The sequence below is a fragment of the Maniola jurtina genome, chromosome 5 (assembly GCF_905333055.1).
Source record: "Maniola jurtina chromosome 5, ilManJurt1.1, whole genome shotgun sequence".
Lineage (NCBI taxonomy): Eukaryota > Metazoa > Arthropoda > Insecta > Lepidoptera > Nymphalidae > Maniola > Maniola jurtina.
In genome coordinates, this window is record NC_060033.1 from 11,257,505 (window position 1) to 11,285,161 (window position 27,657).

Consider the following 27,657-nt stretch of genomic DNA (forward strand, 5'->3'; position numbering starts at 1 on the left):
CGGGCGTCACCTAGTAGATTACACTTACGTAAAGCATGCTCTATACCTTCTTTGTCATAATTAGAGATGGGAGATCGTTGTATAGAAACTTTTATTTGATTTAAATCCCGGTAAGTGACGCTCTCTTTATAGAAGACGAAAGCACACGAAATTTAGCACTTAGGAACAAAAATATATCACTTTGGAATCGAAGGAAACTAAACCCCTTCCAAAGAAGTATTTTTGTCTTGTAATGCCTCAATATTTAGGCATGAACCTAAGTCAAATTCAGTTTTAACCTAGTCAAATAAATTTAACATCTTTTGTATCGCTTCTTAATATTTTTCATGTTTTTAAGTTTAAAATTGACGAAAGAATTGCTACCGATACATTAGATGGATAAAATATGTGCGCTGCACTGCTTTTGGCAGAAATGCCATAAAATTATTCGATATATGGGTTGAACTATCCGATTTCTTCTTTGATCAAGAAAGTCTGCAAGTCTTTTTGAAGATATTTGGCTTAGTTGACTCTACCTATAATTGATACTCAAAAATGCACTAATGATTCAACTGCTGCAGATATTTCACAAACCCGCTGAACACAGCGAACCGATCATCAAAATCGTACCACAGGGTGATGTGTCGATTATTTTCAAATAAACCGAGACAATGCCCATTGTTGACGACACGACGTCAGCGTTCCGCGAGCCATCTCTGAAAAGTGTGATATCGATTTTTCTCTGACAATCGATTTGATGATCGCCGCTTCCTACTTCCGAAGATTTGGAGGTTTTGCCGACTGGGAAATAGGTATGAGTCATTTTTCGTACGTGAAACATAAGATATTTCAATGATGAGATACATAGTTTTATAGCCGTGGAGACCCTGAGGCCATGTAGTCTTAGTGCAAAAAAATTTTTACGTTACATTTCACCGCGTTCAATAGCCTCATCGGGTGACAGAAGGGCTGGCTCATTTTTTGCGCAACGGATCAGCCTGGCTGTCCAACGCGGAAATGCAGCCAGTATTCTTGGCACCATTCCACGCGAGCATGATTTGTATAGTAATTAGATAAGGCTAGCTTTAAATTTTATTGTAATATTTTCATTAAAAAAAAAAGTTTCATGATAATTATCGCATCCATTGCAAGAAAAGTTTGTGTGATAAGCATTATTACTATCTTATATAAGTAGGTAGGTACAGTTTCTGTAGCCATTTTTGTAATACGCATACATGCCTACTTAACAAATAAAACTTAGGTATTATAGGTGGTACTTAAACTACAAAAATACCAACTATAAAAGAAAATGCGGGAAGTGGCTGCATAGGGAAGGCTGAGTACTGGGTGTGGTGGCGCTCTTTACGGAAGCCCTATGTCCAACAGTGGATATCCACAGGCTGATGATGATGATGATGATGAATGATAAAAGATCTAACTTTTATAATTTTGATTTGTTTCATTCCAGATTTAAATCTGCAGCCCGGTAGAAAATCAGTAGTTAAACTAGAAACAATTAATATCTATAATATTAGTGCACTAGAAGGTATTTCGAAGTGCTCGCTCCGTTGCATCCGATAAAGATCGCTTATCTGATAGCTTATCAACGGTTCACATGTCTGCGCAGGTTGTTTCGAACGGGTTTTACAAAAGAGAAATATATCTTTAGTGGAGATTAGATTAATTTCTATATTGATTATAAGAAGTTAATGTAATAGGACCTTTTTACCCTTCCACCTATTAAGTTCTAATTAAACTTCTAGAAGTCATATTATTGTTATTATCTTTTTTGTCGAAATCCTACTACCTACGTAATTCTTTTTTCTCCTTTAACTTTTCTTGATAGCTAATAATAAGTAAAAGGGTAAATTTAAATTTTATAACACCCCCGACAAATGAAGGTTACAGTAACTAGTAAAGTAGTAAAGAGCTGATAGCTTTCAAACGGCTGAACCAATTTTCTTGAATTATAGCTAAGAACACTCTCGATCAAGCCACCTCACAAACAAAAAAAAATGAAATTAAAATCGGTTCATTAGTTTAGGAGCTACGATGCCACAGACAGATACACAGATTCACACGTCAAACTTATAACAACCCTCTTTTTGGGTCGGGGGTTAAAAAATATATGATCAACAGTTGGTTGTTCAATTTTTATTCTGTGAAATTGCGTTTTAGATTTGTGTTTCAAACCGCTCAAAGCTCAAACAATAAAGCTAGAATTTAATAAATTGGGAAAGCAATGGACAATTTTACTAAATAAAGAAATTGTAAACATGTTTTTTTGTTTAATTATGCTTATCGCAAAATACCGTTCTACAGTCTTATGGCAACTGCAGCTACAACGATCACGTGAGCAGAAAATCACCAATTAAGAGTTTATACTACTCGTAAGCCTAGCCTAGTGGCTAGACGTCCGCCTCCTAATCGAAAGACGATCCTGGGGGTTCGATCTCGGGCACGCAACCTCTAACTTTTCGGGGTTATGTGCGTTTTTAGGGCTCCGAACCTCAAAAGGAAAAACGGAACCCTTATAGGATCACATCGTTGTCTGTCTGTCTGTCCATCTGTCTGTCCGTCCGTCCGTCCGCCCGTTGTGTCTGTCAATAAACCTAGCTATAGGGTACTTCCCGTTGACCTAGAATCATGAAATTTGGCAGGTAGGTAGGTCTTATAGCACAAACATAGGAATAAATTGAAAACCACGAATTTGTGGTTACATCATTAAAAAAAAATGTGTTTCAATTTTCAAAGTAAGATAACTATACCTACCAAGTGGGGTATCATATGAAAGGGCTTTACGTTTTTCTAAAACAGATTTTTATTTATTTCTATGTATGATAGTTTTTGATTTATCGTGCAAAATGTTGGAAAAAATAGCCGAGTACAGAACCCTCAGTGCGAGTGCTGACTCGCACTTGGCCGGTTTTTAAATACATATCAAAATTTGCGAAACCGGCAGGATTCGAACCTGCGTTCCTGCTTGCGATCTGGGTTCAGGTGCGAATCCAGAAGACATTTAAAACACACACAAGGTACAACATAAAGGACAGAAGGCATTTAAAATTTATTTACCTTGAAGTGTTTGTCAAAAAACACTATCATATTGTAAAAATACTCATATACATATTGTAGACTATGAATATGTTAAAGTTGACAAGACTGTCGATTACAGCCGTAACTAAAAATATCTGCGTAGAAGCAAACAAGGCATTGTCAGAAAGCATCAATATCAACAAACGCTACTGGGAGCTGCAAACAATAGCTTCGTGGAAACCACTGTCTACGAAAATACTTAGAATATGCCATACCATATTATTATACCATTTATTAACTGGATCTTTCCCTGGGAACTCAATACTGGTGTAAAAAGCCCATGAACTCATTCCATATACGTATTTTAAAGCATTGATAATGTCGCTTATACTTACTCTATGAATGATGCTAGGAGTATTCCAATGATGTTCTTTGAATTCAATTTCCCGTATTTCTTTAAAAATACATTACAGTTTCGGTAAATCATTTCAACTCGTAATTATTTTGTTTTAACAGGGCTCTCTCCGTCACTCGTTTCCACTCGTTTCATACAATCGTAGTTCCAATTTCATTTGAATATTAAGCAACCAAAGTCCATGAAATTTTGCAGACATATTCTAGAAACTAATATCTGTGTCTGTGGTGTTTTAGATTTTTCTAAAAATAAGTAGTTTTAAAATTACAGGGGCTCAAAGATTTGTATGAAATTTTTTAAGACCGCGTAACTTTGAAACCGAATATTTTAACAGAAATCTGGAAAACCACAGACATAGATATTAGTTTCTAGAATATGTCTGCAAAATTTCATGGACTTTGGTTGCTTAGTATTCAAATGAAATTGGAACTACGATTGTATGAAACGAGTGACGGAGAGAGCCCTCTTAGTAAAAATAAATAATCTAATGTTATACTCATTATTAAAAGTATAATACCTATTCATGTAGAAAAATGAGAAATTACTAAACTATTACATCAGTCGTTTGGACTGTTTAAGCTTGAAAGGCTGGAACATTTCTTTTTAAAGTTTAGACAGTTTAGATGAACAAGTGTAAATTAAAAATTTATAACACCCCCGACAAGTGAAAGTTACAGTAAATAGAAAAGAGCTGATAAAACTTTCAAACGGCTGAACCGATTTTCTTGGATTAGGTATAGCTAAGAACACTCTCGATCAAGCCACCTTTCAAACAAAAAAACTAAAGAAAAATCGATTCATTAGTTTAGGAGCTACGATGCCACAGACAGATACATAGATTCTTACGTCAAACTTATAACACCCCTCTTTTTGGGTCGGGGGTTAAAAAAGATCGCAATCCTTTAAAAATTATTTTAATTGATTTATCAGTAGTAGTAGACAGGAGTTCGTATGCAATTAATTAATTTTCGTAGGAAGCCAATCAAAAAATGACTCTTCAGTTCTTCTTCGTATTCTCTTCTTACATTATCCATCCACGTGCGCCCGATTACATTTATCTCAGCAATTGCAAATCTGGTTATCAGTGGAAGGACGACGCACTTGTGATAATGATAAGAATGCACTGATAAGGAATTACCTAACACAAAGTGCATTTACTGCGTCGCTACCTTTGACTGTTGAACATTATGCCACAGATATGGTTTCAATTTTAACATAGAAATTAAAAAAAAATCAATAGGTATACCGAAAATGCCTGTGACGTCAAAGTAAGAAAGTAAGAGTCAAAGTCAAAGAAAAACTGGTGCTGACTTCACTCTTATTTACAGTGCTTAAAAATGCTCCTATTTCAGTTCTTGCGCCATGTATCGATTTGAATGAAAATTGTTGAAATCTCTGTTTATACAACCCAGAATTAAAATTTTGTTTGTATGAATGTTCTTGAGTAGAAAATTTTTATGTGTAAATAGGACGTAGGTAGTCAAGAGCTTGATGCTCTTACTGCATACTTTTATCATAAAAAAACTACCTACGCATATCAAGAGGGACATGAAATTATAAATGATTGCCATTTATCCACTAATGCAAGAAACGCGAATAATTAACAACTTTGTCTTTAACCACTTGTTGGCTGTTGCAATTGGATAATAACATAAAAACCACCTTGGCGGTGCGTCGTAGATGCATCATGATATAATTGTTTTACATGCAAGCGTTTATTTGTCATAATACAGATATACATAATGAATTGAATAAAGAACTCCTTGTTCTAATACGCTGCGGTCGGTTAGAATATTTTGCTGTTCCTGTTTCCGTTTTCCATGTCAGTTATAACATTGGGACCTTCAAATTTTGGCAAATCATCACCATTTGGTGATTTGCCATTTGCCTTTGGTGATTTACCATTTGGTGTGATTGCTCCTTGCAGTAAAACGCATGCTATTGCAAGTAGGTATAATTAAAAACTGCACACACGAAATGAAAAATTATTATAATACGTGAAATATATTTTGCGGAAATACATCGGAACCCATCGTAGGTATAGTAATATCGTGATAGTCAATCACAGTACAATTAAACCGTTTGCGATTGATGGATAGGGACCACGATCCTTAGCAATCATCATCATCGCGTGCCTTCTTCGAAACGAAGTTTGGCGATCATCATCCGAAAAGCTTCTCTATTAAAAGCCGCCTCTTTCAACTTCGGGTAACTAAGCCCTGTCCACCCCCTTATATCGTCCAACCATTTACGTCTTTGGCGACCTTGAGCTCTTTTGCCTGCAATTCTCCCTTCCAAAACTAATCTTGGGAATGAGAATTGTCGTCCTTAGCAATAAAGGGATATTAAGCTTATAACAGAGAAATAGAAATTTATTTGCAAGAGAGTTTATTAATTTTGCAAGTTGTAGAATAACTTACTTAGTGTCTGTCATCGATTAAAACAAAAAAAAATATATACCAATGCCAGACATCCGGGCTTCTATCGACAGCTGTTCTAGTAATACAGATGGTGTTGCAACGGTTGTCACTCACCATCAGGCCTATGAGCACACCTCTTTACCTTACCACGTTTACTTTTTTCTTGGAGATATGAGGAGGGTGGAGGAAAAAAATCTTTATGGACTACTGTTTGCTGGCAGGGTGTAATCCAAATCGCGCATGTCTTCAGGTCAGGACGAAATCACATTCCATTTCTTCCTACTGGCCCTAAGAGTTGTTCTCTCATCTTTTCTTCTCTTTTCCATTCCTCTCTTCTCTCTTCTCCATTATACCCCTTAGCATTTAGACGTATCTTTGCCATACAAAAGGATTACCATTAAGTGATTAATGGTAACAACCCTTTTAAAGATTTTAAAACAAGGAAGTTGTTTTTAACCACCTTATAATTAATGTATTCCCAATTCGATGCCTGATTTTGAAGTAACAAGAATATATTATTGTACATAAGTAATTACTAAGTATAAAATTGATTTCTACAGTCCAAGACTTGATTGTAACTAGGTCAGTGAGCTGCCGATTTTGACAAATCGTTATTGATAGTTTTGATCGTGATATAACGAGAATCGTGACGCGCTATGTTCCATAGAACAACAATTTTTTTAGCGGTCTCTACACGCGCTATTCAGCAGCCAGTCAGCAGCCGAAACAAAATCATCGTCAATACGGCAACGCTTTAGAATAGAATAGAATAGAATAGTTTTTTATTCAAACAAACTTTTACAAGTGCTTTTGAATCGTCAAATAATTTACCACTGGTTCGGAATGACGTTCCTACCGAGAAGAACCAGCAAGAAACTCGGCGGTGGCTCTTTTCAATTGTTCAATTTACAATAGTATTCCATACTATACAAGCAATTGCAGCCCCGTGCATTGCCTGAAGCGAGTCAAATCCACGCTTTTTTATCATTTGCATAATCTTCGATTGTGTAATATGGTTTTGCCAGGAGCATACTTTTAATGGATTTTTTAAACTTTTGTAAAGGAAAGTCAAATATTGACTGTGGAATTGACTTTCTTGCGACATTTGCAATGCTTTGTCGATGCAAAATCCGAGAGAGGTGTGCGTATCCTTTCTCTTCTTTCTTCTTTTTCTCTTGCCCTTGTCCCATTTTATTTGGGGTCGGGTTTTATTGAACCTACGTAAGCTCTAGGACTTTGTATCCTATTCGCAAGTATTTTAATCAAGTAAGTCTGTTGAAAATGTTTCTTTTTCTTGACAAATAAAATAACTTAGCGAATATTGAAACCATTAAAAGTGTAGACAACAGAAAAGTTTGTGTCGTAATTAACTAAGAATCTTATATATTTGTCAAACATTAATATACAGGATGCGTCAAAAATTAACTATGTCTGTTCATTTTTTTGTCAAATTATAAAAATATTGAACGTCGTCGTCGGTATGATTAGTATAAGATTTTACATCTCACCAACGTTGATCGTTAGAGTAAAATGAACCTAATTATTATGGAGTTAAAGTAAAAAGTTCAGTGCAACTGATTTTATTTTCACGAGGTTTTCGCTTGGCGTGCTGTGGATTTATAGACGAACTTGAACTTTAGGGCAAAACAGTTACTGTCGATTTCACTTTAACGCTAAAGTGTTTAGACGTTCGAATTCCATCAACGTTAGAGAGATGTAAAATCCCATACTAAGCACACTGATAGTTGATACCTTACACTGTCGTTACATAACCATTGAAAGATTGAGATTGATTGAGTTTGTTTGTAATACATATTTTGAGACTTCAGAATCCTAACATGCACTCTAATTTTATTATTGGCTTGTAGGTACTTATTATTACTTAAAATCGCAACATAAAGTTAACAAATAAGGAGGAACCTTATTGCAATGATAAATTTCAAAATTTCTAATTTATTTTTATTTAAAATATCTACTACTCCACAAATTTAATAATAAATAGAACAAGTCAACTTTCTATTAAACTATAATATTTGCTATTTTGTAAATTAATTGTTATGCTGGAGACTGCACTCAGGATGCTTAAAAAATCAATTACCTTTAGAATTGTATAATTTAACCATTGTGCTGACCGAGCCGCGGCCACATGCCGTCATTTATTTCATTATTATACCTCCTGAATCCTTTTTACAATGTTTCCTCAATTTTCGAGATAGACATCGGCATTCGAAACACCCCGTATAACCGAAGTTAACAAGAAGTGGTGGCAATTAAAATAGTTGTTTTTAATAAGTTTATAATATCCATCTGCCGCGTGAGGTATGTATGAATTATTTATTTAGTGTTAGTCCGAGGGATGCGATACTTATCGATGATCTAGGACAGGACAGAACAGTTGTTGCTGAATTGCAATTTAATAAACATTGGATTACGGTTTAATAAGAACTAAGGGCTATTATAGCTTTTAATTTGTTTTACGACCAGGATGATCTAACAGTGTATCTGATAGAATGTAACTGTGGAGTGTAAGAAGTGGAATTATTATTTCCACTAATAATAATAACTCCACTACTTACAATTTATGGATATATTATTTATGATAGGCATGTCTCTATAGTGAAGCTTGGGAATGAGTTGCCAAACAACTTTGATAGTTCTAATAAGACAAGTAATTTTGTAAAGTGGTGATAATAAAAAAAAGAATACCCGGCTGAATTTGTTGTGGACTGTTCTCAGACTTGGACGCGTTTGGAACCCTCGTTGCTTTAGTCTTAAGTCAACGTATTTCTAATCAAATGTCCTAATAGTTGTGGTTTTGTTATAATCACTGACCTCTCCTAATACAAGTAAGTACGCTGGACCTGCGATTACCGATATGTTTTTGAAGCAACTTGATTTTCACCTTTTGGCGTTGATAGCAGTGAGCGTCTCGTGAGCATACTCTGAACTAAATGTTAGTGATGAGACATCTGTCTACACGAGGACCAATAGGAGGTGAGGAGGAGTTAATACAAAGTATCAATGCGGTATCAACTATCAAGTCGATGATGCCAGCACAGAAAAATACTATGATTTTTTTTATATTTCTATCAAATCTCTTCCAGCGTACTTGTAAATGTCCATTTCAGTGGTCACAATTGATATTATTAAAAGCCTAAACTCATAACGTGTTCGGGTCATAACGATATTAATCAATGATCAGAGTCGATCAGCTTTCTAATTTGCTCCTCATATTACGATTGCCTTTTGGAGCCTGTATTTAGATCACTGATAATATACTTGCGATATTTTGTAACTTCGCTAATCTGTCACTACATCTACCTACACCTATTATTGGTGGGTTCAACGAGTTACTTCCATAACGTGTAAGATTGACTCGATGGAAAAAAAATCGATTGATTCCCAACGAGTCATACCCACAGTAATAGGGTGTTAAGAGGGCTCTCTCCGTCAGTCGTTTCATACAATCGTAGTTCCAATTCCATTTGAATATTAAGCAACCTAAGTCCATGAAATTTTGCAGACATATTCTAGAAACTAATATCTATGTCTGTGGTTTTTCAGATTTCTGTTAAAATATTCGGTTTCAAAGTTACGCGGTCTTAAAAGATTTCATACAAATCTTTGATCCCCTGTAATTTTAAAACTACATATTTAAAAAAAAATCTAAAACACCACAGACACAGATATTAGTTTCTAGAATATGTCTGCAAAATTTCATGGACTTTGGTTGCTTAATATTCAAATGAAATTGGAACTACGATTGTATGAAACGAGCAGAAACGAGTGACGGAGAGAGCCCTGTTAAGTGTTTTATATATTACTAGATAATGCCCGCGATTTCGTCTGCGTGGATTAAGGTTTTTGAAAAATCCCGTGAGAACACTTTGCTTTTCCGGGATAAAAAGTAGCCTATGTCAATTTCCGGGACGTAAGCTACCTCTGTACCAAATTTCATACAAATCGGTTAAACGGATGGACCTTTGAGAATCCCGTGGAAACTCTTTGGTTTTCCGGGATAAAACGTAGCCTATGTCCGTCCCCGGGATGTAAGCTAGAAGGGTAACTGACTATACAGGTATCTTCTTATACGTCGGGTATCTATCTATCTAACAAGTTCTCAAATTACGCTTCAGTGCTTCAAACTTTAAAAATGGGTCAAGTGCCAGTCAGACTCGCACAGGAAGGGTTTCGTACCATCGTGAAAGAAATACTTACTCTGTTTAATTTTTTGTAGTTTTGAAATTTTTAGTATTGGTTGCTTTAGCAGCATTTCTGCGAAAATTACAGGTCTTTACGTATTGTGGTTCATGAGATACAGCCCGCTGATAGACAGACGGACGGACATCGGAGTCTTAGTAATAGGGTCCCGTTGGCACCTTTATGATACGGAACCCTAAAAAGGAGATTTCGGCAAGTTGACTATCGTTCTGGCAAACCAATAAAATATATCCTTGCAACTAATACCGACCGAAGCATGACCATAACTTACAAGGCAAACAAAAAAACAAAGAAACAAAAATTTGCAAACGCAAGAAATTGAAAGTTACCGGCGAACGATGCTATCTTGAAATTATTTCCAATTTCACCGTTTTGCGTCTCCGTTTCGAATACTTTGTAGGGTTCCGTATCAAAATTGTTATAATCAAATAGATTGGGGTACGCAACCGATCTCTCAGATCTGTGGATATGGTTGGTAACGAAGTACTACTCTACTACCTACTCTTAGTCTAAAATAGACATGGGAAAAAAGTTTAAAAAATGTAAGGATAACCATTAAATGGATACTCATTATAGCCTTTTTTTTATTTAGCAGATGTGGATATTATTCAAAATATTCCCGCGGTGTCTTTTTCCTCAGACATGTGATTTATGATTTTTAAAGAAACTTAAGAATTTGTACCTACTACCTACTACTAATCTATGGGTGTTGCATAATCTCATAGAGATTCAAAGGAACAAAATTCAGAACAAAAAATATATTACATTATATCAAAAGCAGAAAGATTATACTGCGTGTAGCTAGGATTTTTTAGATTTTTAATATATGGAAATTCGCTACGGAACCTTTTGCTTACGAAACCGGCTCTTACATAACCAATTTTATTTTTATTTGGACCGATGGCCGTCGCTGGGCGAACCATAAATTATAGTTCGGTAGCTCTTTTAAAAGGGGTTTTCTGATTTTTTATTTTGTTTAGCCCTTTGAAGAATTTATGTTCCGTCTTACTTAGTAGCGGTCAGCCGACTTGTCTGGCCCTCGAAATGTTTCTGCGTTGAGATTTTGCGACTGCACTGCTATTTACGTTTATTGGTTTAACTGGCTACAGTCAACATGTCTTCTTGTGTGTGGGTGTGCAATTTAGGTTAATAGGGAGAGCCTAGGCCTTGGTTGCGATTGCTTAAGGGTAGTTCAAAAGAAAACACAGACTCGCGTTTGAGTAAGCACAGTGTAGAGCGCTCTTTATTAAGACGGATTAGACATACTTAGAGGGTGGCAGGATAGTGACTGGATGAAGTTGGAAGGCCAGGTTGTGTTACGCTCATTGGAAAAGACCTGTGTCCAGCTGTGGGTTTATAGGCTAAAGTGATGATGACTCCTAAAGTATGACGAATTAAGCTGCGTAAAAAAATATGATTTCCTACTTACTTTTAATTTTCTCGGAGGATAAGGAAGAATATCTTCGATAACTTTTTTGTCGCATCTGTTTAGTGACGTCAGTAATCAACTAAGTACTAGACGAGACATAATATAAGTACTCTCTAATGCAATGTTCACGTCAACTCGAAGGTGCAGTAGCGAGCTAGGGCATGACATGGCAGACTAGGGCAGTTCTATACAAAAACTTGAACCACCCGCCACAGATAAGCTGTGGACCGGACGTGGAGGAATAAATAGCTCATTGGAAAAGCCTTATAATCCAAAATGGTTTCCTCCGAGATGAGCCTAATGGGCGTCTTGTGAGGGTGGAAACGACGTGTTCGTAAGAGATTTCGCCTCCCAGTACGTTTGCGTTGAGGGTGGCCAAGAGAATTTTAGCAGGCCAGGCAAAAATCGTACATAACCCGATGTCTTTCCCCGGATTACCTTACCACCTATTCAACAAAAAAACGATGGACGTCCGAAATGGTGATAGTTGAAATGACGATGATGATGATGAGCTAGCTATTACCCATCAATGGACGCAGAAGTGTTAAACTTTTATGTCCGACTATAATGTTAGAAAAAAAACGAAGGGCCCAAACCTTATGGCAGACAAAACGGATTCCGAATACTGGCAATTGGCATAGTTTTCAATTTTTTTAATCTCATTTTAGGCTCCGATGGCATCCTAACGGTATCCATCGGGAGACATAACTTTAGGACGGACCGCGAACAGAGTTTTTTTACTTTATTTTTCTGTTTGACCTCAGTTCGCGTTCGAGCTTTTAACTTTTTAATCGACGTTTTAAATATTGTGGCTGTTTGTGAAAATGGTTAAATTATTATTATCAGTGTTGTGTTCATTTGTTTATTGTCACACTTCTACCTACCTAATCTAATAGGTATTAGGTAGGTCTGTACTATGGACCTATAGAACTGGGACATTAATAGACAATTCTTCATCATTCTTTTACATAATTTACTTATTGTTTTTTTACCCTTCTTTATGAAGTTGACAATATCATGAGCAGGATTATGTATGAAGATAGGTTGTTTAATTTAAAGGTGGAAAAATAGGATTGGTAAAGATTAAAATTTTAATTTATATTTTTTTCTAAATCATTTAAGATTAAGTATCTTGTTAATTAGGTATGTTACACAGAATTTTAAATAGCCTTTCTCGTCAGTAACGGAATTGACACAAAAAGTATACTGGTAACTCTAATTGCGTTCAACGCCGGCCAAAATTAAAAAGAAAAGTCGCACAGCAAGAATCCCGCCTATTTTTAAAAATGGAACCCGACGATGATTCGCCTAATTAATAAACCAATCACGTACAGTCGAGACGCGGCATCGAGGCGCGGCGGACGTGCGGGCGCGGGGGATGAACGCTCGGAAATTCGAATACTATATTTTTTCTGCACTCAAGCATCATGATGATACTTGTAATTGGCTTAACGGTCAAAAGCGAATTTGGTACTAAATTAATTATTTATTAACTGTTAATAACATCTTGCCGTGTCTAAGATATGGACAGATGTAATAAAAGCTGCTCTAAAATGCTTAATGAATCAATTAGGCTAATATGGTATGATTACCAGTGCGAGCCTAATTACTATAATCTATTGTGAAGGCACACCAAGTAAAAAGTTTACAACACACAAAACTATTATTAACCAAACAAATCATCGTAAATCATTACATATCAATCAGTTTATTGTATAACCTACACCTTGTAGCAAGAAACATATCGTAAACAATATTAATAACGGTCTTTTAATTGAATCCACGTGAATGATTCTCACAGATAAGGGCGAAAAATCACCTTTCAATATTGACACCGAAAAATTATGTGAAAAAATCTCTGCTTTGGGGTTTTAGAAAAAAAAACATCATTTATCAAATAAATGCATTCCCGGTTATGTCCTTGCTCAGCGTGACTGCAAAAAGTAGTTGAATAATAAATGGTTGGCAGTACTGAGTCCCGAGGAAGCCCGAAGCGACGCGAAAGACGGCGGAGATTAGCGAACGCGCGCTTTTTGCTTGCATCAATCGATGCGCTCGCGCATTCGCACGATGAATTATTCAAAAATTGACATGAAATGGCGTATGGTTCTTTTTTTAAAATGAAAGGTGCCCGATTGAGGACTGTAACCGCCTGACGAATTCATTGGTCAACGGCTTTTTGCGTTCGGTAATTGCTTCGTATTTATTTACTTGAAAGTCCAAAATTAATTAAAACCACTGCGTTTCTGAATGAAAACTGTTGACCTTTGCAGAGGTTTATGAGATTCAGCTCATTCTGTACCCACCTTCATGGACATCAGTTGGCTATAAAATGAATTTACTGACAAACCGCAAATAAAGTAGACCCACCATGGACGAATCACAACTAAAGTTATTTTTATTATCTATGCTATGGTTGAACATGACCAGGTATTTGTATGTTCATTTACAGGTAAATTAAGATTAACAACACATATCTAGCTACTTTTTATACAGGCATTAAGACATGTCGGTTTATGCTTTTGTAAATTAAGTCTTAGTCTATTAGCTTCTGATTGCCTCTTTTACTAGTTAGACTAAAACATAGCCGTATAGCCTAGTGGTTAAGATGTAGGACTTCTATTTGGGAGGTAGGAGTTCGATCTCGGGCATGCGTTACTAACTTTTCGGAGCGAAGTAAGTTTCAAGCAATTACCTACCTAAACATCAAAGGAAAACATAGTGAGGAAACCTGCATGCCTGACAGTTCTCCGTCATGTTCTCAGAGGTGCATGAAGTCCGCCGATCAGCCTTGGGCCAGCGTAGCAGACTATGGCCTAAGCCCTTTTTATTCTGAGAGGGGACCGGGTGCTCAGTAGTAGCCTGGTTCATCGTGATGATGAGTATGATGTATCCTTATATCTTCAGCATAATTTTTCGTGAGAATCAATTCAGGACTTTCAGGTTCATAAACTTTTACTGTTAGGTATTATATTAAATCTCATATGTGGTCGAAGTACCAACATAATAAATCATTTTTTTTATCATTGTAATTACTGCAAAGAACAAAAAACATCCACCGCGTATCCGGATACAAACCTGTATATAAACATCAATGAAATTATTACAATACTTCATGAAGGTTATATGTACCTACCTACCAACATTTAAACTCTTATATTTCTTAAGGAAACAATAAATAAAGTTTATTACTATAAAATATTGTTTTTTTTTTAAATCAACAATATAATCCGTGCATCGACAAATATTCATGGTAAAGTAAAAAAAATAGATACGCAAAGTCTAAATCAGTGCTCTAATAGCTGCTGAAAGTTACAGACTTGCCAACATAAAAATTTGCTAACAACACGATTATAGATGAAATCTCGATTCTCAACAAAGATTTCGCATTCTTCAAAAATAAAACTGTTCGTAGTTGCCATAGTTTTTACATTAGGGTTGTAAATGTAATGAAACATTTTTTTAAAATAATTACTAGGACAGAATTTTAAACATTTGGAAGTAAAATAGCTTCTTCAGAGATAACGTAACATCAATAATACTTAAAAATAAATAAGCACATCATTTATTCTACAAAGTTTTTCGAAAGTTAAATTGTGAAGGATACCTGTCATAAATTTCATATCGCAATTATGCTTTTTCGAATTTTTAAGAAGAGTCGTATCTCATTTTCACCGATTATAAATATCGAATTCTAGAGTTTCGCCGCGATAAAAAGCCAATAATTAAATCGGGTAATGCTGTTAATGATGCATCGAAAGCTGACCGCGATTTCCAAGTATAAGTAATCATCCGAATTCTGCTTTCGATTGGACAGAGCTTCTTGTCTGCGCTTTTTCGAATAAATGTCTTCATTCGCTGGTACCATACTGTTGTACTCTCCCTTATGGGTATGATGGCTTTACATGGACTTTATGAAAAACAAGGCATTTGATATATTAATAATATGATATGTGAAAGCAGCTATAGTTTTTGCGTCGAATATCATCATTAATGTTTTATCATGCAGCTTGTAAATGAGGACCTTATTATGAACGACACAAAGGTCATTATTGACAACTTTTATTAGTCTCCTTAATTTCAATTCTTCAGTGCAAAGACAATTTTTACAGGTACTTAACAGTAGGCATAGCACCGAAGTTGTGATTATCACGTTTTCTTTTATCGCAATAATTTTTGTAATTGGCTGAATTTGCGGTACTCTTGCCAAAACTGTGCTAGTGTGAAGTGATTGCGATCGTCAAATTGTATCGTTAGACTATATAAGTCCACTGATTCAAGAGTCGATTATTTTACTCGTTAAACTATGTAAGTTAAGTACCTATTATGTAATTAACGTTTTAATATTTAAGTCATAAAATGGCAAAATTTAACGTTGGAGATCCGCAGGCTGATATGATGATAATAATAATGAACTTATTTTTAGAAATATAGAACTAATAACTTACTTTCTTGTTTCAGAGTCTTAAGCAGCCAATGAAAAGCCAAATAAAACCAGTAACTTACTTGTAAGATGAAAAAGACATGTTCCCGTCCATGGGCTGGTCATCCACCGCTCCACCTGTCGTCAGCATGAGTGTATTCATTCGGTGTCAAATCACAATTTATCGATATCGGTGTAACATCACTAGTCCAATAGTCAAATGCGTCAAAATGACGCGGTGCCACATTTACGTTACATCACTAGTGTCCGTCTTGTCCTTGTCTCATACCTGAAATAAGAAAATATGCTAAACTCAATAAGCTAAACAAATAGTAAGTAATAATTAAAAGAGTTAAAAATACTACAGCCCTGCCGAATAACGAACTAAAAAGTAAAAATTTCAAATTTGAAAATGGAGCCATTCAACCTACATAATATTGTTTTTAAAAAAAATACAACCAGTGGAACTCGGGATGATGTAAGGATTCTAACGATACAACCAAAGTCAGGCGTTTAAAAGTTTTGGTGATATAAAGAAACGCACATACATGAAACTTGAAAACATTACACTGCTTTTTTGGGCAGTCGTGTAAAGTTATCGAATCTGTAACTTACTTACTTAGCCCATAACGCGAACGTCAGAACCAATTACAATCATATTATATCCGGCGTACATCAAGGATCCCACTTGGGTCCCATTTTTTTTTTCGTGTTTATTAATGACCTAGAAAAATTATTATATTGTCTTCACCATAATATCTTCTGAGTTCTTAATCTCACAAATGACTGAACTCAGTGATTGCTTGTATCTCCAAAAAATTATCATTATCAACAACTCATCATCGGCTCACTACTGAGCACGGGTCTACTTTCAGAAAGAAGGAATTGGCCATAGTCCACCAGACTGGCCAAGTGCGGATTGGCAGACTTCACACACTTTTGAGAACATTGTGCAGACTTCTCAAGCATGCAGGTATCATCCCGAAGTTCAAACGGAGAAGGGATCTATTTACTTCCACAAAATTAATATCAGACTGAGGCACAGTTTAGCGTGATCATATTATTTAGCTTAACAGATATATAAATGTTTTATTCCAGGTGGTCCTTATCTATAACCTATACTGCAAAAGTGTGTTTGTCTGTTTGTCTATCTGTCTGCTAGCTTTTCACGGTCCATCCGTCTAAACGATTTAGTGATAGCGTGAAGTCGCGGGCATCATCTTATAATGTAATGCCCAATATATAAAAGCTTAAGTAAGTGCCTTAACTATCGAATGATTAATGTGGTAGGTACGGTAGGTAGGTACATCAATCTTTAATCCCTAAAATATTGACGCATGTTACAAAATACAGCTTCTTCATACTAATCTAACACATCTGGTATTGAACCGGCATCAGATCCAAAAGATAGCAAGGCCTGTTTGTTCGGCGGGAACCGGCTGAGCGGCCATATTGAATCTGATTGACAGCTGTCAATGTTGGCGGCACTGTGACGCGTTGCCGCGCCTTGCCTGCGCGTTACAAGGGGCACCACTAATTTAATTTATTTAAAAAATAATGTTCCTCGATTAAATTGGACGATTAAATATTTAACTATGGTTTTCATTCCACCTAATTCTTTTGTGTGCCCATCTATTTTTAACTAATCATTTAAGTATTTTATTTACTTACAGCTGGTATCTTGTTTAAAAAGGTATTCATTATTTTTGTTTATAGTTTGACTCTACTCTACTCTCATAGTTTTTATAACTATATTATCGAAAGAAAAAAAGCTGAAACACAAACGCGTTCTTACATATTACAACAATTGATGAGCAATTTAAATAATTAACTAGCTATTAACGGTACGTTATTAAAACGTGTGTTTATTACAAAAAAAAAATTGTGCAACTTAAATACTATCAATAGGACATATTTTTTTTTAATGTTTATGAGGAGGTAAAATTTATAATAAAAAACTGGTCAAGTGCGAGTTCGACTTGCACACGAGGTGTTCTGTACCATCGTACAAGAAATAACACTTTTTTAGTTTTCAAGGCGGCCATTTTGCAATTTTTACTACATATTTGTTAATACAGCGGCAATAGAAATATGCCTATACATTCTGTAAAAATTTCAGCTACTTACCTATTACGGTTCACGAGATACAAGCCCGCTGACAGAAAGACGGACAGAAGGAAAGCGGAACTTTAGTAATAGGTGTTTCTAGGGTTCCGTACTCGAAGGGTGCCAACTGCCAACGGAACCCTATTACTAAGACTTAGCTGTCCGTTCGTTCGTCCATCCGTCCGTCCGTCTGTCAGTGGGCTGTATCTCGTGAATCATAAATATAGGTACCTACTAGAAACCAGGTAGAGACCTGAAATTTTCACCGAATGTGAATTTTTTTTTGACGCTATAATAAAGTGGCCCACTGCGCGAATGTTTCTAATGTACATACATTTTTTAAAAGGATTTCTTAACAAAAATTAATTACTTACAATATACCTACTTATTTAATTAAAGGTAAGGTTTATGGAAGGGAAATCTTCAAAGATACCCCACATCTTGGGAAAGATATCGGGTCTTGTAGGAGTTCTACCTACTAAAACCCCCTCAGTGGTCACCCTCATCGCATAATATTGGGCTCCGAGAGCTATTTACGTACGTCACTTTCTGTTTACAAGATTTTTATTTGCGACTTAAGTAAGTACCTAGAAATCTGTAGAATATAAACTGTATTTTAGGTTAATAGATTGATAGAATTTCATATCGAATAACTACCTACCTAGGCTATTCTATTGGATGTCTAATGTACCTACCTACCGACGCGACGTACCTAATAATAAAAATTAATCATGCAGCATCATCACTATACCCTCTGCGCGGAATGAAGCTACTATAGCGCTCTCTCTGTTACGTAATCGTATACAAATGATAGAGACAAACAGAGAGAGGCTATACTAATTTCATTCAGCGGATAGGGTGATAAACAAGAATTCTTATTGCCCCCTACATCCATGATTATGACAGGATTACGAAATATATTAGTTTAGGTAGTTTGACCTAAACCATAATTTTGAGAATTTGTAATGTACGAGTAAGTGTACCAGTAGGTATAGGTATTTAATTTTGCATAATGTGCATCGTATGAATCTAGGTAGGGTATTATACTAAGTATACATAAAGGTACTTGTGTTGTTTTTGGCTTATGAATTCAATTAAGTATTACTTGGTTTAAACTGTTTAAAGTTAAGTTTATTCAATAAACAGCTATTCGGTATAAAGGTCACGACATAAGGCGAGTTTTTTCATAATTTCGATCCACTAGGGTTTGAAATTTGAATCAACTGACGGTTATTTGTTGTTATAGCGGCAACATTCTGTGAAAATTTCAGCTCTCAACCTATTACGTTACGGTTCACGAGATACAGCCCGCTGACAGACAGACGGACGGACGGACGAACGGTCAGCGGAGTCTTTGTAATAGGGTCCCGTTGGCACCCTTTGGGTACAGAACCCTAAAAGATATCCTTTCCTCTTTTTCTTTCTTTTTTTCTTTATTGTTACAACTTTCTGGTACAAATGAATAAAGTCTGAATCTAACCTCATAATTTCATTTAGGATTAGATTTAGTCTAGACATCAATAAATCAATATCGTCAAAACTATTATGAGATGGAATGCAATAAATATTAGACAACGATTAAATATGTTTGGAAGTAGGTGGTTTATACCTTTAAATGTAGGTATACATTTATATTATTTTATAATTCTGTGTTCATATAACTTCAAGTTTTTTTATGAAAATGTTTATAGTTAAGTAGGTATACCAGCTAATGACTCTTTTCACACAAATCGACTTTATCTTATTTTAATTGTAATGATTGATCTTTCACTCTCGATGTTCCAAAACATCGATATAATCTCGGTTATCGACAATCTCTGTCACGGCACTAGACAGCTTCCATCGATAAAAATCTACAGACGACCAACACCGGTAGCTCTGAATGCCAATTAAAGTATTAAGTAAATTATTTTTATGTTTTTTCTTAAAAACTGTGACACTGTAGAAGTAGAGATAAGAGAAGCTAGAACATATTTTTAACCCCCGACCCAAAAAGAGGGGTGTTATAAGTTTGACGTGTGTATCTGTGTATCTGTGTATATGTCTGTGGCATCGTAGCGCCTAAACGAATGAACCGATTTTAATTTAGTTTTTTTTTTGTTTGAAAGGTGGCTTGATCGAGAGTGTTCTTAGCTATCATCCAAGAAAATCGGTTCAGCCGTTTGAAAGTTATCAGCTTTTTTCTAGTTACTGTAACCTTCACTTGTCGGGGGTGTTATAAATTTTTAATTTACACTTGTTAGTGAGCTATTTGAACCTGGTAGAAAACGCAACTGGTAAAAATACCACAGCTAGGTTTTATTAAATCGCTTTTTTTTTTGATTATTCTTTACACGTCTTTCTTGATACTTTTTAGGATTCCGTACCTCAAAAGGAAAAATGGAACTTTTATAGGATCACTTCGTTGTCTGTCTGTCTGTCTCTCTGTCTGTCTGTCTATCGTGTCTGTCAAGAAACCTATAGGGTAGGTACTAGGTAGAGAAGGTACTTCCCATTGACATAGAATCATGAGGCAGGTAGGTAGTAAATCATATGGGACACGTGAGGGGAAAAATCCGAAAACCGTGAATTTGTGGTGATACTTATAACAAAAAAAAAATTAAAATGTGTTAATAAAAAAATAATTAATATTTTCAATCTTCAAAGGAAGATAAATATACCAAGTGGAATATCATATGAAAGGACTTTATTTCTATATATTCTAAAACAGATTTTTATTTATTTTTATGCATAATAGTTTTTGATTTATCGTGCAAAATGTCGGAAAAAATACCCGAGTACGGAGCCCTCGGTGCGCCAGCTCGACTCGCACTTGGCCGGTTTTTTAGTATAGTATTAGATTTCATAAGACTACAATCATGCCCAATGGTAAGAATTTTGTCTGTACCTACTATAAATTTCATTAGTACGGGTGCCCCGTATGCGGTGTAACGCCCGTGTTTTACAGTGATTTCGCTTGTCGCTATCCCGCCTGCGACGAATCCCAGCATGTTGTTACCAACCGACTTATCAACTAGTGATGAAAATTAACAGATATAACAACAGAAAGACAAGAAATAAGATCAAAAAGTTTCAATAGTATTAAAATTGATGGAACCCCTCGCTTTATAATAAGCATACTAAGTACCTAATTCTTAAATAGTAGGTCCATTACAAATCTCTAGTAGGTATAGTATAACTATTGCGTGGATTTGAAAATTATTATCTACTTTGCAAATGACATAGCTTCCTGATGTCCGTCCGCTTAACTAAAACAAGCCGAGATGTTTTGATTAATGCGCGGTTGTAATAAAAAACATCCAACGTGGGATGGGTGCTGAAAGTTACACAACTTAAGAACATGTACTCATTTATAAAATGGCCTTCATTGCAAAATTCTTGCCTACATTGCTATTATAGCTATCTATATCGCCGCGATCTAAATATTTTGTAGTCTTCAAAAATATCTGTCAAATTAAATACTATAGTGCTTATCCTATTAAAAGGTTTAAAAAAACGTAACTGAACTCGTCCAGTCTATCATGAAAAGTTCGCTACGCTATAATATAAGCTATCTTTCCTAAAAACCGTCAAGTGCGAGTCAGATTCGCGCACCGAGGGTTCCGTACTCGGGTATCTAAAACTAAATCAAAAACTATCACAGTTCACACTTCACACTAATCATAATAATATTATAAATGTGAAAGTGTGGATGTTTGTGTGTATGGTTGCGTGTATGTTTGTTACTCTTTCACGCAAAAGCTACTGGTCGGATTTGGCTGAAATTTTGAATGGATATAGATTATACCATAACACATAGGCTACTTTTCATCCCAGAAAATCAAAGAGTTCCCACGGGATTTTAAAAACGTATATCCAAGCGAACGAAGTCGCGGGCATCAGCTATAGTTATGCATAAGACTAATCAAAATCTGTTTTAGAATGTACAGGTAAAGAAAGCTCTTTCATATGATAGCCCACTTGGTATACTTAGTTATCTTACTTTGAAAATTGAAAATACCTACTAATTATTTGTTCATGAACACATTTTAATCTTTTTTGTGATGTAACCACAAATTCACGGTTTTCGGATTTTTATTTCACTTGTGCTATAACCTATAAGAATTTGGTTTTGTCATCATAATCATTCCAGGTGGCAGACGCCCACTGCAGAACATAGCCCCTTCCCAAAGAGCGCCACCACACCTGGTCCTCACCTTTCCTCATCCAGCCACTTCCCACCACCCTCTTTATAATATCGTCAGCCCATCTTGCTGCAGGAGGGCGCCCCACACCACAAGAGTGTCCTTACTCTGTGCCGCACTTACTCCGTAGGTAGGTACTTGTTCTTGCCCTTACTCTGTACCACAGCCCTACTTGGTTGCGTCGTTGTTGTAATTTGATTTGAAGAGTGCAAATTATTAGGTTTTAATGATATTATTGAAAGAAAGGTTTCAATTCAATATAAAATTAGCTTATAGCATTTTCCGTCCCGTAGTTACCTAGGTACTTCTAGACAGAATTTTGAAAAATTAGTGCCCACTTGTTAGCAATTTGGGCGGTTCTTGTCATTCATTTAAATTTTATTTTTAAAGTTAATTAAGTACATTATATATCAAAGCAAAAAATTGTTTACGGTAACTAAGTAAGTAATCTTAAGGTTTTTTGCTGTAATTTTTTAGGATCTAATTAATTAGTAGGTGGTGGTAGATACCACCCACTTTTATTTGAATTAAATGGCGTACTTAAATCCATTATTGTTTGAAGGAAGAGATGTCCCATATTATAATCAGCAACATTAGGTACAGTCAGAGACAAAGACTATTGCACCCGCCAGTACCAAGAACTATGGACGGATGCAAATTGCAAACCTACTTTGTACTGTACCCACCTTACTATTTACACGACACGACTGAAAAAAAAAATACTGTAATATTTTCAGGGATCATGTATGACATAGGTATGTATTGTATTGCATGTATGCGAGTAGGTACCTATAGTGCGCGACAGGTTGAGATGGCAACCGGGGTGGGGACGCCCCGCACACCCGCACAGTGCGCGGGGGGCGTCCTCGTGCCTCATACCCCGATTGTCATCTCAACCCGTCGAGTGCCTAGGTACCTACCTACTATCTTATCTTTGTCCCAACATAACTTCTAAATTCGTGAGCTTTGGAGGTAGGTATACTTATGGGGTGTCTCTAGAATCCTTATATCATCCCGAGTGACAATGACCATAATTTTTTTGAAAAAAATCAGTATGACAGCTAGAGTCGTGTTTTTTTATCTTTTTCCATGGGTGTTTATATCCTAGAATCTAAGTATTATAATAATTAAAATAGCAGTGGACATAATTACCTAAATTAAATGGGTATCCAGGTAAATGTAGGTAGGTACTCGTTTTATTTCAAGTTTATTCAACCATGTACCTACTTAGGTATTTTGCTATAAATATTCAAATACAGGTCGGAGGGTTGAATTCGTTAGCTTAATAATAATAGGTACCTAACTATGTTTAAACGAAATTGACCGTAATGTGGTAATGCACTACATTACATACCTACCATAGGTAGATACCTCTGTCGTCCATTTTCTTTTAAAATAATTATTTTGTAAATTGTAAAGGCTCATGGACCCAATTGTAGGAATTTCATCGATCACCAAACACATTCGGTAATGGGTGCCATCATCAGAAAATGATCCGAGCGAGGAATGGGACGGAAAATCGGATGAAAAGCGCGTAAGGCGCGTGTTCCTTCACGCGTTTTACCCCCCCCCCCCCCCCCCCCCCAAATACTTACCTATCAATAATTGTCAGATTTTCTCTGCAATTCGCTCCAGCAATGCACGGGACTTCAATTGCTTTTATACATGGCATAATATTGTTTATCAAATCTTTGAAAAGAGCAACCGCCGAGTTTCTTGCTGGTTCTTCTCGGTAGGAAAGGCATTCCGAACCAGTGGTAGATGCTTTTGACGATTCAAAAGAACTTGTTAAAGTCTAATTGAATAAAAATATTTTAATTTGAATTTGAATTTTCTCTTGGCGGTGCACTTTAAATATGCGAAACTCTACCTATTCTTATTTATTGAATAATTTATATTAGATAATAATTTAATTAGGTATATGTATCTAACACTAAATCATTTGATGTCAATCCATTTTCAATTTTATAGAGCTCTGGTAGAGCATGGGAATACGTAGGTAGGTAGGTGCTTACCTACTTTGCTTGAAACTTTAAATGAAGTAGCACGCATATTAATTATTTATGTAGTAAATATTTATATTTATTTACCCTGATTGAATATAACGTACAAAAACCTTTTTAAATACTTAGGTTTAGAACATTATTATAAAAAAGCTGTATCTGGTCTCTTTAGGGCTGTAGAGTCTAAAAGTGCTTTTTCTATACCTTGATACGTACTTAGAGATTTCTTTCAGCTTTAGCGAATACCTAATTATTGAAAAAATCCGAAAAAAATCGCAATTATATAATAATAACTAATGCCTACCTAAGTGTAACTTAACTTTCGGATCATTTGAAACCTTTAAATACATAGTTATCGTTTTAATAAAGCTAATACTTTTCTCGCCAATTCATACGTACCTCTCAATTTTACACAGATAGTATTTTTAATCTATTGTTCTCACTCACTAAATGTACTTAAATATTTTCCACGATTTCTATAAACTAAGTAGGACCTACATCCAGAACGAGGTCTGAACTTTAACCGCAACTTGTCACAAACTTCGCTTAACACATTTTCATAAAATTCACGACGCAAAAATACACTTTAAACCACTTGTCACTTTGTTTTTGAGAGTTAATTTTTGGACAGTATGTTCGTAAATCTGTATTATAAATGTAGTCGATAGAGTTCGAGAAAAATGTTTGAATTTTGAATTAGGAACAGGGCACGATCACTTCGCGCCGGCGGGCGAGCACGATCGACTGGAGTCGCACGCGCACCTCAGAGCGGGCGAGCGATAGATCCAGGTGTAGTCAACCTTTCGTAATGATTTACTAAAGCTCTTACTTTGCCTTTTGCCTTCTCTTGCTCTTTATTATCAATCAATTATATAAAAAATCTGCCAACATGCACTTGACCAGCGTGGTTGACTATGGCCAAACCCCTCTCTTTCTGACAGGAAATCCATTCTTAGTGGTGAGGCGAGGTCGGGTTGATAGTAGTGAAGATGATAGGTATCGCAAAAAATTTCAAGAAAAACTGTTTTAAATTCTATTTTATATTATGTGATTCGGTCTTAGTAAAACTTATCTAAATTTTAACTGAGCACCATTAAGTACAAGAGGCAGGGGAGTGGGGACACGTTTGATTCGATGGCATGCCTACATTTTTGAAAAGACTGGTTGTTTTCTGAATGTGACCTCTAATCATATTATTCTGTATAATCATTGTAATACACTACAATGAAAATAAAATAGAACAACACAAAACACGTACCTCCATGCGGCGGCCTTAGGTGTCGTAGGAAGCCATTCTCTTTCAGCTCAAGGCTACCAAGACGATGTAAGTAGGTAATGAAAAAAGAAAAAGGGTGTATGAAAAGATATACACCTAAATTTTTTCTGTCAGTTTAGAGTAGGCGATTAGGTACTTATTTAAAAGGGCACTAAGAGACTAACATTATGAACTAATTTATTTAGGTATTAATTTGATGCAAAAATTATAACAGAGTAGCTAATAGCTCATTGGATTTTTTATTGAAAAAAAAACTTTTGCAGAAAACTTTTGAGAAAAAATAATATGCATTCATTTATGAAGAAAAATGCTTGAAAGCTCTGAGGAAAACTGTGGACAACACCTGGCAAAACCTGTTGAGTCAACAAATGTATGCAGCAAGCGTCTTGGGCATACGTAGAGAAAACGACCGTCTCTATCCCACTTCTGATAATATGAATAAAGAAAAAAAGGACGACACTACTATCGCAGATGATTTAACACGGATCTTATTCTGCAATTACATCTTCGAAACCGCTTAAGTACTTAACATTTCCATTAATAAATATTCAATCTTAACACTCTCAACTTAAAGTATTATTTAGTAAAAAATCATCTCGGATTCGTTAAATTTTTAAGTTTTATGAAAACTTGGATTTTAAACGTTTTAACGATTAAATTTTAGAGTTAATAGATTTAAAAAAACTTAAACATTTTAAAAGATCAGTTAAACCAAAAACTTAAAAAAATATACTGAAAGTTGAGTTTAAAAGATAATTTTGGCATCGGATGCGTAGGCGCAAGCAGACAGTGGACACGATTCATTGGTTGTGAAACTGCATCCGATCTTTTTGTCTCTGTCGTACTGTATATCTAGTCGTATATAAGAGAGAGATAACATGTTGTTTACATCTTTATGGACCAAAATGTAGACGTGGCCATTTTGGTTTCATCCCAGATGGCGATCGGCCAATTTTCGTAGGTAGGAGGAAATGATACAGACAGTTTTACATAGCGGGCTTTTTTATGTTATTTATCTTTAAAGACGAGTGCGTTCGATAGTTATCGTTTATATCAAGTTTTTTAAGTGGTCAAAGATTAATTTTATTACATAAATACATGCAAGTTCTATACCTATGTAAACAAGTAGGTAGGTAGGTATCTACCCACTTAATTAATGATCATATTTTCATTTATTAAACTTATAATTGTTATTATTTAAAAGATAGGTACATATTCCATGGGTAGGTACATCTCCCGTTGATAAATTACATGCATGATTTTTTAAGTTCATCCACAAACAAAACAATGGGTAGGTAGTATCAATTAATATACCTAAATCTTAAAAAAAGGAATAATCAACTCTCAATCTCAACCAGATTTCAGCTGACATCGTTCAGTGAAAACTAGCACCTGTACTTAGGTAGGTATATTACACATACATTTACCAAAGATTTTTTTTAATAGATTATACCTACCTACTAATTAGCACCTACCTCCAGGGATGTGTTTACCTTAGGAGCCAAGGGACCATAGAACCGGGGCGGCACACTACGAGGGGCGGCTTGCCCGCGCCGCCCTTCGTAGCCTGCCGCTTTGGTTGAAAATCCTCTTTATTCAAATGCCAAATCAGGTTGAAATATCGTTTGTAAGTAAGAGCCACACAAAAAATTAAAGAATCCATACTAATATTATAAATGCGTAAGTGTGTCTGTCTGTCTGTCTGCTACTTTTTCACGGCCCAACAGTGTAACCAATTCTGACGGGTACAGGGTTAGCTTATATCCCGGGGAGGGACATAGGCTACTTTTTATACCGGAAAATCAAAGAGTTCCCGCGGGATTCCTAAAGACCCATCCACTTAACCGATTTGTATGTTTGGTACCGAACTAGCTTGCGTCCCTGTCATCGAAATAGGCAAGTTTTTATCCCGCAAAATCAAACAGTTCCCACGGGATCTATAAAAATCTAAATCCACGCGGACGAAGTCCCGGGCATCCTCTAGTTAGTCATAAATAAGCTTAGGATAACCCCAGGGTCGTTCCTTTAAAATTAAAGTCAAGATCAGACCCTCCTAGCCATATATAAGTAGGAATGTCTTCTTCTGCCTACTTAACGTTTGCCTTTACTCCGACCTTACACCAGGGTCTGCTTTCCTACTAACAGACCATTGGCACGTGCATCTG

The 27,657-nt window shown here is 35.8% G+C and overlaps 1 protein-coding gene across 1 annotated transcript in view; it reads right to left on the reverse strand.

Moving 5' to 3' along the window:
• Positions 1 to 24,976, reverse strand: part of LOC123865157 (putative transcription factor SOX-15) — a 146,504-nt gene extending 121,528 nt beyond the window's left edge. The window contains exons 1-2 of the mRNA XM_045906023.1: positions 24,616 to 24,976; positions 16,007 to 16,212 (exon numbers count right to left, since the gene is read on the reverse strand). Coding sequence (XP_045761979.1) covers positions 16,007 to 16,086 — 80 coding nt within the window. The 5' untranslated portion in view covers positions 16,087 to 16,212; positions 24,616 to 24,976. The remainder of the gene's footprint in view (positions 1 to 16,006; positions 16,213 to 24,615) is intronic.
• Positions 24,977 to 27,657: the final 2,681 nt, after the last annotated feature.